The sequence below is a fragment of the Lotus japonicus genome, chromosome 6 (genome assembly GCF_012489685.1).
Source record: "Lotus japonicus ecotype B-129 chromosome 6, LjGifu_v1.2".
Lineage (NCBI taxonomy): Eukaryota > Viridiplantae > Streptophyta > Magnoliopsida > Fabales > Fabaceae > Lotus > Lotus japonicus.
Genome location: NC_080046.1, coordinates 50,613,012 through 50,629,690, shown reverse-complemented (window position 1 = coordinate 50,629,690; position 16,679 = coordinate 50,613,012). Strand labels below are relative to the sequence as shown.

The window sequence follows — 16,679 nt, the reverse complement described above, 5'->3', positions numbered from 1 at the left end:
TTACTCTATTAGGTGCCCTGCAATGCTTTCAACCGACCTCTGGATTTGGCACCCCAGGGCTTAGAAATGGCACCCCAGATTTTTTAAAAAATGCCAGAACTACCCTTTCGGACACCGGGTATCCGTAACACTTCGGAATCCAAAGTTTCGAATAATACCTTGTTGAATCTGACACTTAAACGACAGACATAATTCGGAAACGTACAATCCGAAGTACTTCGGATTCGTACAATCCGAAGTACTTCGGATTCGTTGAATCCGAAAACCTGTCGCACACTGCCACCTTTTGAGCACCATTACTCCTCCACCACCAACTCCATCACCATTACTCATCCACCACCAACCCCATCACCACCCCCCCATTACAATCAGATTCAAAAAACTCCACCACCACCACTCTTCCTCTTCTTCCTCCACGTTTGTTTTCCTCCCCCCTCACCACCATCTCCTTCCAAGTTCCACTTGCTCCACCCTCAACCACCATCTCCTTCCAAGTTCCACCTTGCTACCAAGTTCCTTCTGGTAAGTTTCATTTCTCTCCCCCTTCATATCCTGCTTTACTTATCATTGTAGTTACATTTCATTGTTGTTTGTTGGAAGTTCGTTTTGCACCACCATTGTTTGGTTGTATTCTGATGCTGTCGAGCTTGATACGGATTGTCTGTATCCGAATGAATTCGGATTGTCTTTATCCGAACGAGTTCGGATTGTCTGTATCCGAACGAGTTCGGAATCCCAATGTCCGAAGTAGTTAACCAGTTGCAGTTTGTTACATGCAGGCTGAATGACTGAACCGTACCTATATGAAGAAGATTTACTGGTTGATGCCGCATGCGATGCCGCATGCGGTTCTGGGAATGTTGAGCCTCCTAGCAATATCATTCCGTGGGTGCCCCCTCGTATAAGCGTGGACGCCACACATTTATTTACAACTGACCAGGTATTCATTGAATAATTTTTGTTGGAACATACTACTATGTATTTGGAAAATGATGTGATGATCATTGAATAATTAGTGATGGTTGGTAGGATGTTTTATTTCTAAAGCAATATGTTATCATTGAACAGATATTTGATACTCGTGATGAGCTTGAACAATGGGCTAAGAATGTTGGAAAGGCGAATGGTTATGTGCTGGTGATTGCAAGGTCTGACTATGCTATAAGTGGAGGAAAGGTATTTGTTACTATTAAGTGTGCGAAGCATGGTATTTACAGGCCATACAAGGACCCGAATACATTCAAGTACAAAAAGACCGCATCACAAAAGACTGATTGTAAGTTTAATCTCAAAGGACGACCTACGAAGGGTGATAGAATGTGGTGGCTGAAAGTGATGGATGGTAAACACAACCATGAACCAGCTAAATCACTAGTTGGACACCCCTACGTTGGTCGACTAACAGAGGAAGAGAAGGGGCTTGTGGGCACCATGACTAGTACTTGGACTCCACCGAGACAAATACTAGCGGCATTGAAGGAAAACAATCCAAGTAACTTGACTACAATCACTCAAGTTTACAGTTGCAACAAAAGGTTTAAAAAAGAGGAGAGGGGACCATTGACAGAAATGCAACATTTGATGAAGAAGTTGGTAGAAGCCAAGTATGTTCACTTTGAAAGGCAACAAGCTGATTCAAGTGAGATTAGGGATCTCTTTTGGGCTCATCCTGATGCGGTCAGACTCTTCAACACATTCCCTCATGTGGTCATCATGGATTGCACGTACAAGACAAACAGATATCAGATCCCCTTGCTTGAAATGGTTGGTCTCACTTCTACGGGGTTGACTTTCTCCATAGCATTTTGCTACATAGTTATTAAGCAAGCAACACAGCGAATTACTACTGAATACGGATTAATAGAAAGCAAGAACACTTAAACTAGTGGCTGAAAATGACAACCTCTTAAAGACAAATAAATACCATGGTACATGCTCAAACATTAACCATGTTGATTATCAAGACTCTAGAGAGCAGAATACCAACAAAGGTAGCTGCAGAACCCAACCTTGCTGAACTAGAAGACTTCTTGCCATCCAATTCTCCTGAACTTGGGGCCGGTGCAGATGCAGATGCCTCTGCCTCAGAACTTGGAGTGGGGAAAAATGAGGAAATATCGGGCGAAGTCTCGTAAGGCAAAACACCAGGAGAAGCTGAAATTGTCGACTCAGTAGTTGAACTCTGAGCCTTTGAAGAATTGGCATTGGCAAGCAAGACAACCAGAATGACAAGGGAAAACAACTTGATGATAGTACTAGCCATGACTAACTTTAAGAACTTTCTCTGAACAGAAGGATGGAAATAGTTCTGAGTGAATCTGGGGATGTGTTTCTACTTTCAAGTGAGGAAAATATAAGCAGTACTTATACCAGTGTCTTTCTTATTTATTGAAACCTTTTGTTTCTCTGCCAATCCAAAATAACTAAACTAAAAAATTATCAAAGATAGAGCATAAGTGTGTTTTCATAGTTATGTACAGAAACACTATGGGAATTGGTTGGGACCAATATGATCTGCATGCCACAACGATTAGAGGTGTTCATTTATCAGGGTAGAGTAAGGGCTGTTTGTCCTAGTTAAGAGTATCAAGTATTGGATTAGCCTTACTTGGTTGAGTATCTCATTCAACATATTAAGCACCAAAATCAACATATTTAAGTAAAACATACAAAAGCCACTAGTGTCCATTGTTTTACTATATGAAGATCAGGATCAGAAGATAAGAAATACTTACAGGTAGCACAGTGAGTCACTTCTAGCACAATCAAGGCACAATCAAGGCAGAAAGCATGCTCCCTTGGCTCTGCATGAACATGAAGAAGTTAATTTACAGTAAACCAACATCAACAAGAGCTTCAATCAGACATCTTCAAGAATGAGATACTAAAACCGCACAATTGTTCAAGCTGCACCCAACAATTTCACCCAACAAATCGCACCCAACAATTTCAACAATACCGCACAATCCACAAATCACTAAAACCCTAATACACAAAATACCAAACCGCACCCAAAAATTTCAAGAGCAACAATTCAAATCCGTAACCCTAACAGCAACAACAAGATGACGAAGATATGAAGGCCCTTACCTCTATTGCGGGCGGAATTCTACTTCCAGTAGTTGACGAAGAAGATGATGAAGAGCGATGAAGGGAGAGCTCTGATGAAGGCTGTGAAGGTTTGGAGGGCTTCGGAAATGGAAGTTCAAGAAGAAATTCGGAATGAAATGGGAAATGAGCGAGCTTTCGAGCCCGTGTTTTGAATTAATACAACAGCCTTCGGAACGTTACCCTCCGAAGCATATCGGAATCTCAAAATCCGAAAGACTTCGGAAATGGATATTCCGAAATAAAACACGGAGGGGCATAATAGTATTTCCCCACTTTTAAGTGGGGTGGCATTTCTAAGCCCTGGGGTGCCAAATCCAGGGCTCCTTTCAACCCTCTCCACCCAAATTAATAAATGGGTGCATCATTTTCAAACCTTAGCTTTCACCTTCACTCATTCATATTAACTTATACTCGTATAGTCTCTACTAAATCTCTAGTTGCATGACCCCATTAGGTGTTCTCATGAGTCAATGGACACTAGCTAGGACATTTAAATATCATTTCGGGACTTTTTTTTCTTCAAAGAATGGTGGAACTAGCATGGAAAATTAGTGTCGGACCGGATGCTAATGCAAATTGTGCACAGTTATCGTCTGGCTAACACAAATTCAGCTGATATAAATTGTCAAGATTTAAATTTGTTTCACTTAATGTTTTGGTTTGGCCGATGCTAGCTAGTTATTATCTGTGCTCACCGACTAAAGGCTTTGGCTTGACTGATACTAACCTCATCGACCAAAGTAGTGTTGGCTAATTAAGCTCACGTTAACTTGAAATGGATCCGACCCATTTGTTTGACCCGTGTCGTAGAATTGACATGGTTGATGCTAATTTCGATGAACACTAGATTGTTGGGGAGAGTCACGACGAGGCCCCATGGGCCAAGGCTGAGAGGAGACACCAAGGAGATCTTGGACACCACGTCTTAACCCAAAACCTTAAGGCATTAGGTTTATGGGTCACATCTCTTATAAACTCTCCCTCTCACCTTGACTTCTCCGATGTGGGACTTGACTCCAACATACATGCCCTTTGCCTTTATAACTTTTTACTCTCCCACTCGTCATCTATCTCACTATGTCCCTAACCCAAACGACATTTCAAACCCTACTCACCCACATGGAGGTTAGATGGATTTTGTGGCATACCGGGGTTTGGCTATTATGACAACGAGGTATGTGGGTTGCAATGCTTGGCTCAACAGAGCCTTGAACTAGTGCGAGCATCGACTCGGTGGCCATCGTGGTTCAAAGAGTGGCGTGAGGAGGGGAATGACACAATAACTAGGTCTTGCGGTGCTTTGGTGTGGAGCTTGGTGGTGAAGGCTCGAATTTTGTATTTGTGAAAGAGTGCTTCATGGAGGTTTGAGCAATGGTGGTGATATGGCACGATGTGGTGGATGATCACGAGCTCAAGCGTGGTGGGGTTCTGGTTGGGGTTTAAGATAATGGAGAAAGTGGTTTGATCGTATGGTATGATGGTCATGAGGTGGTTGTTGGAAGTTCTATTGTAGGATAATGCTAGGGTAGAGCTTCTAGTTGTTACGACATGATGAATCTCCATCAAATACTACTCTATCTCTAAAGCTACTCAAGATCACTTATACTTGTTGAGTTTTGGCTCATGCAGAGACAGTAGGCTGAGTAAAGAGTTGATCCATACTAGAGACTATATGCCTACCTTTATGAACAATCTTGTTTTCTAAAATATGTATAAAACTTGGGTGATTTAACCCAAGTTTTTTAGGGACTTTTAGACACCTCTATAAAATTATCGAGTGATGTCTTTAAAGGAGAAATGTGAAAATGTGAATATCGATCAAGGTACATTATATATTAATTAAATATAATTTGTAAAAATTTAAATTTATATTTAAAATTTATGATCTTTGATATTGACATGTTGAAATTTATATAATAAAATTTAATAATGAAAGCAGTGTTTTCACACAAGCCAATGACTTTGGCTTCAAGAATGAAAGAAAGATTACTAGAAGAGATTCAGAATTCCAATGTTCGAATTCTCTTATTCGAAATGTTCGAATTCTCATAGATGATGGATAATGAAGATAAGATTATGATGTATACGTTACTTGAAATAATTTAACCCATTGCCACAACTACCACTATCCTCAACCACTGTCACCATCGCCACTGTCACCGCCGCCGTTGCGGCCACCACCGCTGTCATCACCACCACCCACCTCCATCACCACCGCAGCACCGCCCTACAACACTGCTACCACCACCACTACCGTTACCACCGCAACCAACTTCACCACTCATTCACAATTGCCTCCACCACCATATTTAGTACTACCACCCACCACTGCCACTGTCGCCACCATCACAACCATCACCCTTCGCCACCATGACCCTTCGTCACCTTCATTACACCCACCACTACCCTACAATACTGCCATCACCACCACATCCACCCTCTCACAATTGCCTCCACCACAATCGTCACTACCACCACCACCCACGACTGCCACTGCCGCCACCAGCACAACTCTCACGCTTCGCCACCATGGCCCTTCGTCACCTTCATTGCGGCCACCACTTCCCTACAATACTTCCACCGCCACCACCACCACAAGTCCATAACCAACTCCACCACCCCCTCACAATTGCCTCACATCGTCACTACCACCACTCTACCGCCACCACCCATCACCACAACGACCACTGTCCCAATCACCACCACCGCCACAACTACCACCCACCACCATTCTTATCACCACCACCACTCTCCATCACCACCACCCTCCATTAAACATATGATCAAACATTGTATAGTATAAACTTGGGTTAATCGTCTACTTGACCCATGTTTTTGTCTCGCCGTCTGAAGTAAGTCCCTCCCCGGAAAATTTACAATTCTGGGTCCTCTCGTTTGCAATTTGTGTGGAGTAGGTCCTCGTCGGAGCCCGGAGCTCCGGCGAGTGATGAATTAGCTAGCTGACTGGGACTACTTAGCTGACATGGCAAGAAAAAAAAATTACACATCAGAAATTTTAATTTACTTAACAAAAATAAAAAACAATTAACAAAACTAACCCTAATTTAATTAATAAAAAAAATTAACAAACTAACCCTAAAAATAAGCAATTTTTTCCCAATCTTCTCCTTCACCCAAACACACTTCCAGATTATTAAATCCCTAAATCAGAAAATCCTTCCAGATTCTTCTTCTTCTTCCTTTGAACACAATCAGTTCCAACTTCTTCTTCTTCCTTTGGGTCGTCAACATCTAGGATCCAGATTCCTCATTGTCTCCCTCTCCTTCTAGGTTAGGAAGAAGAAAAGCTCCAGATCTGGGAGACGATCAGAACGCGGAAGCAGAGATCAAGGCTTTGAGTCAAAGACCGAGTTCGAGTGCCCTCAATTGGAACCAGAAAGGCGAAGAAGCTTCGAGTAGAAGAAGCTTGGGTTAGGTTGGGACAATTGTGAGACCCAAGTTTTTAAGCTTAGAATAAATCGAATAAAATTCCTATTCACGATTAGTTTGATGTAACGTGAAGGAAAACCTGAACAAGTTTATCGAATGGAATTAATTTATGAAGGAGAAAGTTCAGGAAAAGGCTAAGGAAAGGATTAAAGTCGATATAAGTTATAGCGCAAGTAGTATTCGCTTATACCTAGGACGAGAGCGATAGTAAACGATTAATTTACACTTAAAGACACGATGGAAACTAATTCCAAAAATCTTCAGAGAAATGTTAGAACTTCTCTTAATCTTCTATAAACAAGCATTTCGATACGAAACCCTGAAATGTACGAACATCCGATTCTAATCCTCGGAGGTTTGCCGAAACTAAATCCCTGATAGTTCAAGAACCCTAAAATCAACCGATGATGAAGACTTTTTCTATTCGGAGCTTCAAACGAAGATTCCACACGCGTACCCCTATTTCTCTCGATGTTTCTAATCTTTCATCAGAAGAAAGTTTTCTCATCCGACATCAACTGCAAAAAGTAGTTTTTCGGGTAAAATCGATTTACACCGACTTTGGATCGATTGCCTTAATTCCAAGAAACATGTTTTGAGTTCTGGAATTCTGTTGCCAGAACCTATCTTAGAATTCACAGAGGAATGCGCAGGAAAAATCAAAATCGAGAAATATTCATTTTTCCGCATTTTCCATTACCTATAAATAGCCAAAAAAATGAAAAATTTCTCACCATTCTCACCCTTGAACCTGCGAGCTTGGAGGAGGAGGAGGAAGAAAAAGATTTTCTCCGTTTCTTGCCCGATCGCTGCACCATTCGTTGCTACTCGAAGACATCGAGGTATAGATGCTATCTCTCACTTCTGATCGTCAATTCTGTCGTTTTTCTCTATGTCTTTCTGTGCTCAAAGTTTTGAGCTTTTTGTAAAACTGTCCAAATAACTCGATCTCTCTGTCTAAACTTATTCCCTGCATGCCCAAGAACATGTTTAGCGGATTACATTTTGCCGAATGTCGTCGAAAGCCGCCGAGTTTCAATTCTGCTTGAAAACCCATTTTTAGCCAAAGTTTCGTTCTTTCGGTTTAAAACTCTCGACTTAGCTTAGTGTCAGTAGGATTAGTTGTCATAAACGTCGTTGGTGACATCCCCATCAAATTTGTTTTTCGAAATTCCGAGCTAAAAACACTGACCAAAATACCCCTGCGACAGTTTTCGATTCGATAATTTTTCCGAGCTTTGATTCGCCTTAGTTACGACTAATGATAGCCTAGGAACCAAGTTTGATCGAAGAAAAATCGGCGCACACAATTAGTGTGTGTGGCCGAGAGCACCTCCAAGGTGGGGAGGAAAATTCTTTTTTAGAAAACTTGTCATAACTCGTTAGATTATCGTACTTCGGATTTTATGATGCTTCGTGTAACTTTAGTAATTATTGTTTGCTGAGTTTCTGACTCAATATGATTGAATTCTGTGATTTTGCTCTAAGGTTCGGTTGATGAATTTTGTGGAGCTGAAGAGGAAGGTTGTGAAGGAAAGCTTGAGGAACACGCTGGAAGAGCTATAGGTGAGGGCTACTCACCGAATACTAGCTAATACTTTAGGTGTCGACGAATTCGACTTGATTTATTGTTTATGCACTTGATTGTGTTTGACTGGGAAAAATGTTTTCGGAGGCTACGGCTGACAATTGATAATCATTTATCGCTTGAATTGTTTTGAGATTGATTCACATGCTATGTGCTAAATGGTTAATCTAGGATGTGTTGATATTGATTCGCATGCTATGTGCTAAATGGTTAATCTAGGATGTGTTGATATATGCGCCATAACTGTTGGATTGTGTTACTTTGATTATGCAAATACACATATATCTGTTGTACGTCAGAGTGAGGATAACGGGCAGTTATGCCAAACTCATCATGAGATTTTGGGAAAGTTTGACGGGACGAACAGAGGTTCGGGCCCTTGTTATTGTTTTAATGGATCGAGACCTTCTCTGGGAATTACTTGGGATTATGGGATCTTTTAAACTCATAAGGCTAGAGTTAAAACTAAATGGAAACTATTTTACAAGGAAAAATTCATAAGACACTAAACAACCTCTGAACCTTTAAATAATGATCACAATCTCAAATAAGAGCTTAGGACTTGAATATTAGTTTTGGAAAATGAGAAGTGTCGCCGAGTCCAAGTTTTGGGGAACTAATAAGTTTCCGAGTATGTTGATACTCTTTTGCTCGATGAGCAGTTTTGTTGTTGGGCTATCTAAAGGATAAGCCGGGAAATTGATAAGTTTCTGAGTACGTTGATGCTCTTTTGCTCGATGAGCTGTTTTGTTGTTTGGCTATCTAAAAGATAAGCCGGGAAACAGATAGTTTCCAAGTACATTGATACTCTTTGCTCGCTGAGCAGTTTTTGACCATCGGATGGAGATGAGTCGGATGATTCGAGAAATCATCATGAGATACTTTTTATAATTAATTGTCTTTTGTCGCAGAATCGACATTTACCTTAGGGTATTCTTTTTAGAGACAATAAGTTAGCTAGAACACGTGACAACGTGACGAGTGAGGTCGGAGACGTTGTTTGCCTAATCACTTTGCATTCATGCACACATTTTGAGGTTAATACACGGTGGGATGCCGGACCTCGGTGGATTCCAAAAATGGTCATAAGACCCGGATTTCCACATAAGAACATTGCGGTGATTCTTAGTAGCAGACGGAAATGGCAGACCTGCGGGTTCACTGCTGATCTGACTACATTTTGTTTGGTATAAGAGACACCCGAGCAGAAATGGTCCCACCTTGGCCGGTGTTAGGGCTGACTCGATGGTGCCTATCCTTCCGGATTGCATCTTGTTCCTCGTCATTGCATTCATGCACCATACATACTGACTTAGTTGCCGCGTGTGTTTGATACTTGTTAATCTTGTTTGAGATATGCTAATTGTCCGCAAATTTTATTTATAATCATTTGGGAAGATATACAATTTATATTGTTGTCATCTATATCTAAGCCTATGTAACTACTGCTTAAACTTTACCTATTGGATGTACTATTATGTAATTCATTGAGTTGACCCTCGCGCGTGCTACCTGTGTTTGGGGGGCTATGTATGCCCTTATTGTCAGATGTCTATGGCGGATTGGTTCGAGATGGTCGTCCCTTCGGGGGGACTAGGTTCGAGATGCTGGATCAGGACACCCCGGGCTCATGGGTGGTCGACCCCGCCGGTCACCGAGCTATCTATTCGGGGCGAATAATGGAGGATCGCGTCGACAAGATGGGAAACCTGACGCACGGAGTTTTGAGACGCTACACCGTCAGATTCAACCTACCACCGGGTGTGCACTGTGGACCTGGAGTTGTAGTACCACCACCACCGTCGCCTTCGGACGACGAGGACCCCTCGGAGGAGGTGCCTGTGGGAGGGACTTCATCAGACTCTAGCTCACCCACTGTAGCGGCTGCTGTTGATTTGGGATCGGGTTCAGGACTCGCAGGACCAGCTGTGGAGACAGATGCAGTCATAGACCTAGTCGTCTTGGATTCAGATTCAGACGACAATCTTGATGATGCATAGTTGGGAGTGCTGTGGTGTGCTCCTCTAGTCAGGATTAGGGTAGGAGTAGCGTTGTGGCTCTGGTCTTCAGTTTCTCATTTTGGGGCAGGGTAGGTCCCCGACCTTTAGCTTTTTATGTGGTTCTCTTTACGGGAATCATAGAGAGTTGGTCGGACTACGAGGTCTTCGGGCTGTTTTTGGGATGACCTACTTTCTTTGGGAGGACTGTATTCTGAATACTTGACCTTTTATTTCGGTTTGTACATATTTGCCCACGGGCACTACTTTCCCGTCACTGGAGGTTACTCGTGACGTGGCATGCTACTTAGATTAGTCGTATTTATCTTTCGTCGATGAGTTTTATTTCGTCAAGTCCTTATTTACTTAGAACAGATATCAAAGAAAAAAAATATTCACGTTTTTCCGCTTTGTTTTCTTTTTGGTTACTAAGGTGACGCCACCGAAATCGGGGTGTTACAACAATAAAAGAAGCAAAATGAAGTATGGAGAACAGGGTCATGTTCTGGGTTTCTCACGCTCTATGTTTCCTTCTCCTCTGTCTCAGGAAGGAAATCTACGGTTTCCAGAGATTGGAAGGAAACAAAGGATTTTTTTTTTGGTAAAGTTGGGATCTTTAAAATTTGCCTCCATCACTGCTCCTTATTCCGTTGATTTTCTGGTTGGGGTTGGGATTTGTGGGCTGGGGAAGAAGAAGAGAGGGCGCTGCAAGGTTGTGAATCTGCTTTGTTATAGTTTCTGGTTAAGAAGGTTATGGGTCTGTTAGTCTAAAGATTATGGGTTTGTCCATTATTTTATGGGTTTGTTCATAGTTCATACCATTTTTTAGTGCTTTATGTTTATTAAGTTAATTTACAATTTTTTCTTTGTCCATTACTTTCTTGTGAAATTGACGACAATGATGAAGAAGTTCTTGAAAATTTCTGGATTTATTTTGAATTATATGAATTGAAGAAGTTGTTGTTTTGAATTTTGTTTAACCCAAATCATAGTTCTAACGGGGTTTATCCAAATAACTAATTGAATTTAGGGTGAAGACATACCATGAGGCAAAATAAAAATATCAGTTCAGCATAAAAGGTGTTATGGGGTGTGAGCTTTTGAGTTTTTTTTTTTTTTTTAATTTGATGATGAATTTGAAGATCTTCAGATGAAGATGATTCAAAATATTGATTTTTTTTTGAAACTATATTGATTTTTGTTAATAGGTTTAATTTTGGTTAGTTTGATAAATAAATAAATCTGACCTATAATTTTTTTTTAAATCCATGTCAGCACACTTAACCCAGTCAGCTGGCCAATTCATCACTCGTCGGAGCTCCGGGCTCTGGCGAGGACCTGCTCCACACAAATTGCAAACGAGAGGACCCAGATTTGTAAATTTTCCAGGGAGGGACTAATTTCAGACGGCGAGACAAAGACAGGGGACAAGTAGACGATTAACCCTATAAACTTTTATCATATTTTATCCTATCAGGTCTAATACTATCAGATTTTATACTATATAACATTCAAAAAGAATCCTTTGATTGTTTGATCATAATTGAACCACTCATATTTAAATAATTTCCTAGTTTTTAGTCCCAACATTAATGAAATCTTTAAAGTTAATCAATGTCATTCATTTTGCAACTGTTCTTGTGCATTAGTGGCGGTTTCTAATTGCTACTAAATACTCCCTCCGTTCCCAATCTTTTGTTGTTTAAGGTTTTGCACACTGTTTAAGACCTAATCATTGAATAAATTTTTTGACAAAAATACCCCTAATTATTTCCGTCCATATTCTTTTGTACTCCACAATTTTCCATGAAATCCCCCATCACTACAGTACACTTCTCCACATATCTTATACCGAAGCATTTATTACTACTCCATCCACACCACCTTCACTTTAAGTTTGATTAGTCTGTTGATGTTCTTAAAAAATAAATTCAATCAAATGCAAAACAACAAATATGATGGTTGTTTACAATGTTTCGTTAAATTTTTGGCTCCATCCAATTTTTCTTTCCCGCTAACTCTTGTTCATTTCATGTTTCCCACTTGAAGTTTGCCAAAATTTGAACTGCAAATTCTCTTTTAATTTCACAATCCTTCATGGGTCCTCAACTCTTTCTTCAAAAGAATTCACATTGGCCATTTTCTTCAGAGGAGTAACTTGCATGATTTAACTTTAGGAACTCAATTTATATAGGGAGGGATTTCAGTTGAAATTGTTTGTGACGTTCCCTCTCTAACACTTAGGAAACGTAAGGGAGATAATAAATTTTGTTTTATTGAATAGAGTGATAGTGGGTAGGAATTAGCGGCTAACAAGGTAAACTAGGTAGTAGGTTAATTAAAGTTAAATTTACAAGTAAGGTTAGAAATGGAAAAAAAGGAAAAAAGATGCATTGGTTATATAAAACAACAAAAGTTTTGGAATATGAAGAAAAAACTAAAACAACAAAAGATTGGGAACGGAGGGAGTAGTAAATACATTACTTGTGGTTTAAACCACCACAAATACATTTCATGGACTTATTTCACCTATTTCATTAACATTACAGATAAAAACTATAAAATCTTTTTGAAGGGACCAAATCTAATTCACCCTATTTTGCTGGGATAAAGAACATATTTAATGTATAAAAATTAATAAAATACATCCACTTCCATCTTTTTCTTCTTCTTTCTATTCCTTTCCCCTTCCTCTCTAAGTTGAGCCACTTTCTTTTGTGATTTCCATCCACTCCAAATCGTGATGATTGATAAATGAACCCTTCTTATTGATGGGATGTGTAACCCAACAAGATACCCAAATTCACACAAGACTGATTTGATGTATAACGCAATCAAATTTCATTATTATAGCGATACAAGGATTTGATCCTTGAAAGCTAGTATAAGCTGTTTAAAGTTTAAACGCAAAATTGGATTGTTTCTACCTACCTAGCTATAGCTAGCATGAGCCCCATAGAAAACTTCCATATGTTGAGGGACAAGTTAGGCTTTGAAAAAGTTTAGGAATAAGCAAATCAATCAGATTGTCTTGTAGAGGAGACATTTGGTCTAATAAAAAGGACCAAATGAACATGGAGAAAACCTTTGGTCTTGTTGCACAAAAGTGAATCAGACAAAACAAATACGCTTGTATCGTGGGGGTTGCAAACATGGAAGCATACACATTTGTGAAGAACAAGGAAAAGGAATAGTAAATCAGGGAAACTAACATTACATGGGGTTCACAAAATTCATACTAAACTATTAGATCAGTCAAAAACAATGTAGCATTCCCAAAAAGTAAATGAACCTTTTAAGATTTCAAATTTCACCCATTTTTCCTTTTTAGTACTTTATACAAATTGTTTAATGCAGTGAATATTCTGTTGTCTTAAAGAGCCCGCGTTTTCATTTAACTACTACTAAATTAACTTCTAGACATTTTTAACACCTAAACCTGCACTTAAATGATTGGGCGATTGAATGATTAATAATTTTCCTCTGACAAAGGATGGCACTTTAAGAAGGGCAGAAGACAACCAGTTAATAACAATAAAAAAACCCTTCCTAGTTTAGGTTGATCAGCAATGATATTTAAACATCTAAACACTGCAGACACTAGTGAGTATTCTTTTTTTTTCTCTTTGTTTTGCTCTTCTAATCACATTTATCATATATTAAATTCGATATTACTTCTCATTTCTCGTTCTTTCTCACTCTCGGTGGGTGTCTGCAATATTTAGATGTTTCATTGTCAATTTTCCTAAGTTCATGTTATCCAACATATGGACCCCTACACATTGATAAATATATAAATATAAGTAGCCATCCATCCATCCCCCAGTCACACACAAGTTACAAGCTCTCATTTCATGCTTGGTTAAGCAGAGGAAGCTTTGTCTGAAGAAAATTCCACCCATTTTGTTAAGTGAATCAATCTACTTGTTACTATTCTTCCCAAGAGTTTTCTTCAAATGAGGCCATCTTTTGTAGTCTCTCTTATGCTTTTGTCTTTCTTTCTAACCAAGGCTCAAGGTAAGTACTAAACATTTCAACAGAACTTCATTTAGGCCTTCTGTTATTTATATACTATATAGCAATTAGCATCTTGATTTCTCATGTTACTTGTTTCTGATCAGGGATTCGCTTGGAGAAAGGGTCTTTTGCAGCACAGCAACATAACAAACATGTTGGTGATCCTTACTTTGAAATTTTATGTTTTCAAGTGTTAACCTTCATTTTTATTTTCATTCTATGCTAATAGGAAAAATCACCTTTTTCTGGTTGCAGGATGAAGAAGATAACTTGTTGAGAAGAGAAGATAGCAGTGATGATGAAGCTGTTCTCTGCAAAGATGAAAAATGCACAGGTACCTTGAAGAAAAGAGCTTCCAGAAAAACAAACCACTGGTTACCCCGCATTCATGAAGATTACTATGGACCTAAACACCACAGAGCTAGACACCATTAATAGCTTTCTAGACCAGAAATTCATCTTTCTTTGTTCCTTCTGCACAACCATTCTTCCAAACCTTACAAACAAGACCATGTAATTCTTGCTGCAAATTTCCCCCCACAAAATTCCTGACTGCATCTAATTTTATGATTTTATAGATAGAAGAAAGTCATTATCTTTTTTCTATGTTCTTGTCCCTGGACTAAAACTTCACAATGTAACAAATGTTGAGCATCATGCAAGAAATTTTAGTGCTAACCTCCACTATCCCACAATATTAAGTATTCTTTTTCTTATGTTGCTGCAGGAAAGATAAAGAATAGGAAACTTTTTACCACATCAGTTTCTACTATCCATGCCATTTCAAAGGTTGGTTTCAGTAATATACTTGAACATGAATGATGTAGATATCTAACAAACACCTCAAATTTCTCTTTATCTCTCTCTTCTAACATATATCATATCAATTAGTTCTCTCACCTCTTTTCTTTTCTCACTCTTGGTGTATGTTGAATGTCTGCATTATGCGGATGTCTACAAAACATTTTCGGATTGGTTTAGTGATAAAAGAAAAAAAAATTTGATTATTTAGATGCCAACTCTAATGAAACCTTGGAATCACTTCCTTTTATGTCCATGGACAGAATGTGAAGAATGGAGGGACTGATAAAGAAGAGGAAATAAAAGTAAATAAGCAACAAGAGGTTCCTCATGAGCACAATCCAGACCTTGTAGACATTGTTGACATGGACTATTCTCCAGCTAGGAGAAAGACTCCTATACACAACTGACTCTTGGGATGATCAACTAGAAAAACAGACCGCTTCAGTTTAGCATAAATAAAATATTGGCAGAGAAGTTGGACAGCATTGCAGAAATGCTGCAATTTTTTAGGCTTAAGAATGATTTGTATATTATATATTCTATCATCTATTATGATATATTTTTTATGATATCTGCTTTTATGATTGTATCATGAGTACTATATAGAACAATATATAATTCTCGAGGCATAATTAATCAAAAAAATTAGATATGTTACATTAATGGAAAGCTAAACCAGTTAAGAGTATAGTACAATTTTATTTCACTTTTAATCAGTTGTCTAATTGTCTCTATACCAGTGCGATAATTACTCATGTATAATGTTACTGAAGTGCACAACGGAAAGTTTGGAGCACAAAAACTCATTTCTATTTGTGAGAACCTAAACTGAATAATTTCCAAACCAAGCCAATGTTGACATTGCTTCTGAAGACACTCTTTCTTATCACAATGGTGGCCCTGAAATTTTTTATACTTACTTATGGATTTTCTCCTACTAATCTTTGTAGTTTGAACTACGATTCTTGCTTCTCCCTCTTGACTTAGTAATCAAAACCTTTGGCTGTGAAGAGGAACTCTAATCTTCTTCTTATCTCTTCATTCATAATACTACTCTTAGCATAGCAAGGTCCATTGACAACACACCATCTGGAGCAGAATTAGACAATGAGGTTCTAAACGCTTCTCACGTATCTGGCAAGGAACCAAGAAGTAATAACCCTTGAACTTATCAAATTTAATTCCCATAGGGGATAACTGATTCATAATACCCTGAAAATAATTCAGATAATCTGCCAATGTAGTCTCATCTTGATATTTCAAGCAAGGCCAACATCTGTTTGATCAAAAACATCTTATTAGACCCAGTTTTCTTCTCATAAGAGTTCCTCAAGCTGGTTCCACAAGATACAATTATTTGTCTCCCCACTAGTTTGGTTCAACATGTTGTCATCGACTCACTGGCGAATATATCCACACACATGTATGAAGTAGAGTCTAGTCATCACTTGTTATATCTGCGAGCTTCTTAAACTAGCTAGGAGCATTAAAAATGAATGAATTTAGTTTACACTTCTGCCTTTCTCACAGTTGAATAGAAAGAGTAATAGTCAAATTATTCCAAAAGTACCATTAAGTAGTTTTGTTCTTTTTTGTTTCCATTAACAAGCTGAGAAGGCATGAAACCTTGTTGCTTGCTAAAAAATCTGTCCATAACCCAAAAAGTTCATTATACATAGGACCCTGCACTGCATGCAGGAATCAGCAATGAA

The 16,679-nt window shown here is 39.0% G+C and overlaps 3 protein-coding genes across 3 annotated transcripts; 2 read left to right on the top strand and 1 right to left on the bottom strand.

Annotated features, from left to right (window-relative positions):
- The first annotated feature begins 410 nt into the window (after nucleotides 1-410).
- Nucleotides 411-1,881, top strand: LOC130725506 (protein FAR1-RELATED SEQUENCE 5-like). The gene is made up of 3 exons (XM_057576724.1): nucleotides 411-522; nucleotides 780-940; nucleotides 1,069-1,881. Exons 2-3 carry the CDS (start codon nucleotides 785-787, stop codon nucleotides 1,879-1,881), a joined length of 969 nt encoding a protein of 322 aa, XP_057432707.1. The 5' UTR covers nucleotides 411-522; nucleotides 780-784.
- LOC130721935 (uncharacterized) lies at nucleotides 1,822-2,319 on the bottom strand. Its single transcript, XM_057572522.1, has one exon. The coding sequence runs from the start codon at nucleotides 2,261-2,263 to the stop codon at nucleotides 1,937-1,939; it is 327 nt and encodes a 108-aa protein (XP_057428505.1). The 5' UTR covers nucleotides 2,264-2,319; the 3' UTR covers nucleotides 1,822-1,936.
- An 11,619-nt stretch (nucleotides 2,320-13,938) lies between these two features.
- Nucleotides 13,939-15,630, top strand: LOC130723918 (uncharacterized). Its single transcript, XM_057575067.1, has 5 exons — nucleotides 13,939-14,163; nucleotides 14,268-14,317; nucleotides 14,419-14,497; nucleotides 14,891-14,952; nucleotides 15,228-15,630. Exons 1-5 carry the CDS (start codon nucleotides 14,103-14,105, stop codon nucleotides 15,372-15,374), a joined length of 399 nt encoding a protein of 132 aa, XP_057431050.1. The 5' UTR covers nucleotides 13,939-14,102; the 3' UTR covers nucleotides 15,375-15,630.
- Nucleotides 15,631-16,679: the final 1,049 nt, after the last annotated feature.

Bases quoted from the DNA above. Each gene is read 5' to 3' on its own strand.
- LOC130725506 (XM_057576724.1), top strand. From the start codon at position 785: ATGACTGAACCGTACCTATATGAAGAAGATTTACTGGTTGATGCCGCA. The intron at 941-1,068 runs GTATTCATTGAA...ATCATTGAACAG, and splicing joins ATTTATTTACAACTGACCAG to ATATTTGATACTCGTGATGA.
- LOC130721935 (XM_057572522.1), bottom strand. From the start codon at position 2,263: ATGGCTAGTACTATCATCAAGTTGTTTTCCCTTGTCATTCTGGTTGTC.
- LOC130723918 (XM_057575067.1), top strand. From the start codon at position 14,103: ATGAGGCCATCTTTTGTAGTCTCTCTTATGCTTTTGTCTTTCTTTCTA. The intron at 14,164-14,267 runs GTAAGTACTAAA...GTTTCTGATCAG, and splicing joins CTTTCTAACCAAGGCTCAAG to GGATTCGCTTGGAGAAAGGG. The intron at 14,318-14,418 runs GTTGGTGATCCT...TTCTGGTTGCAG, and splicing joins CACAGCAACATAACAAACAT to GATGAAGAAGATAACTTGTT.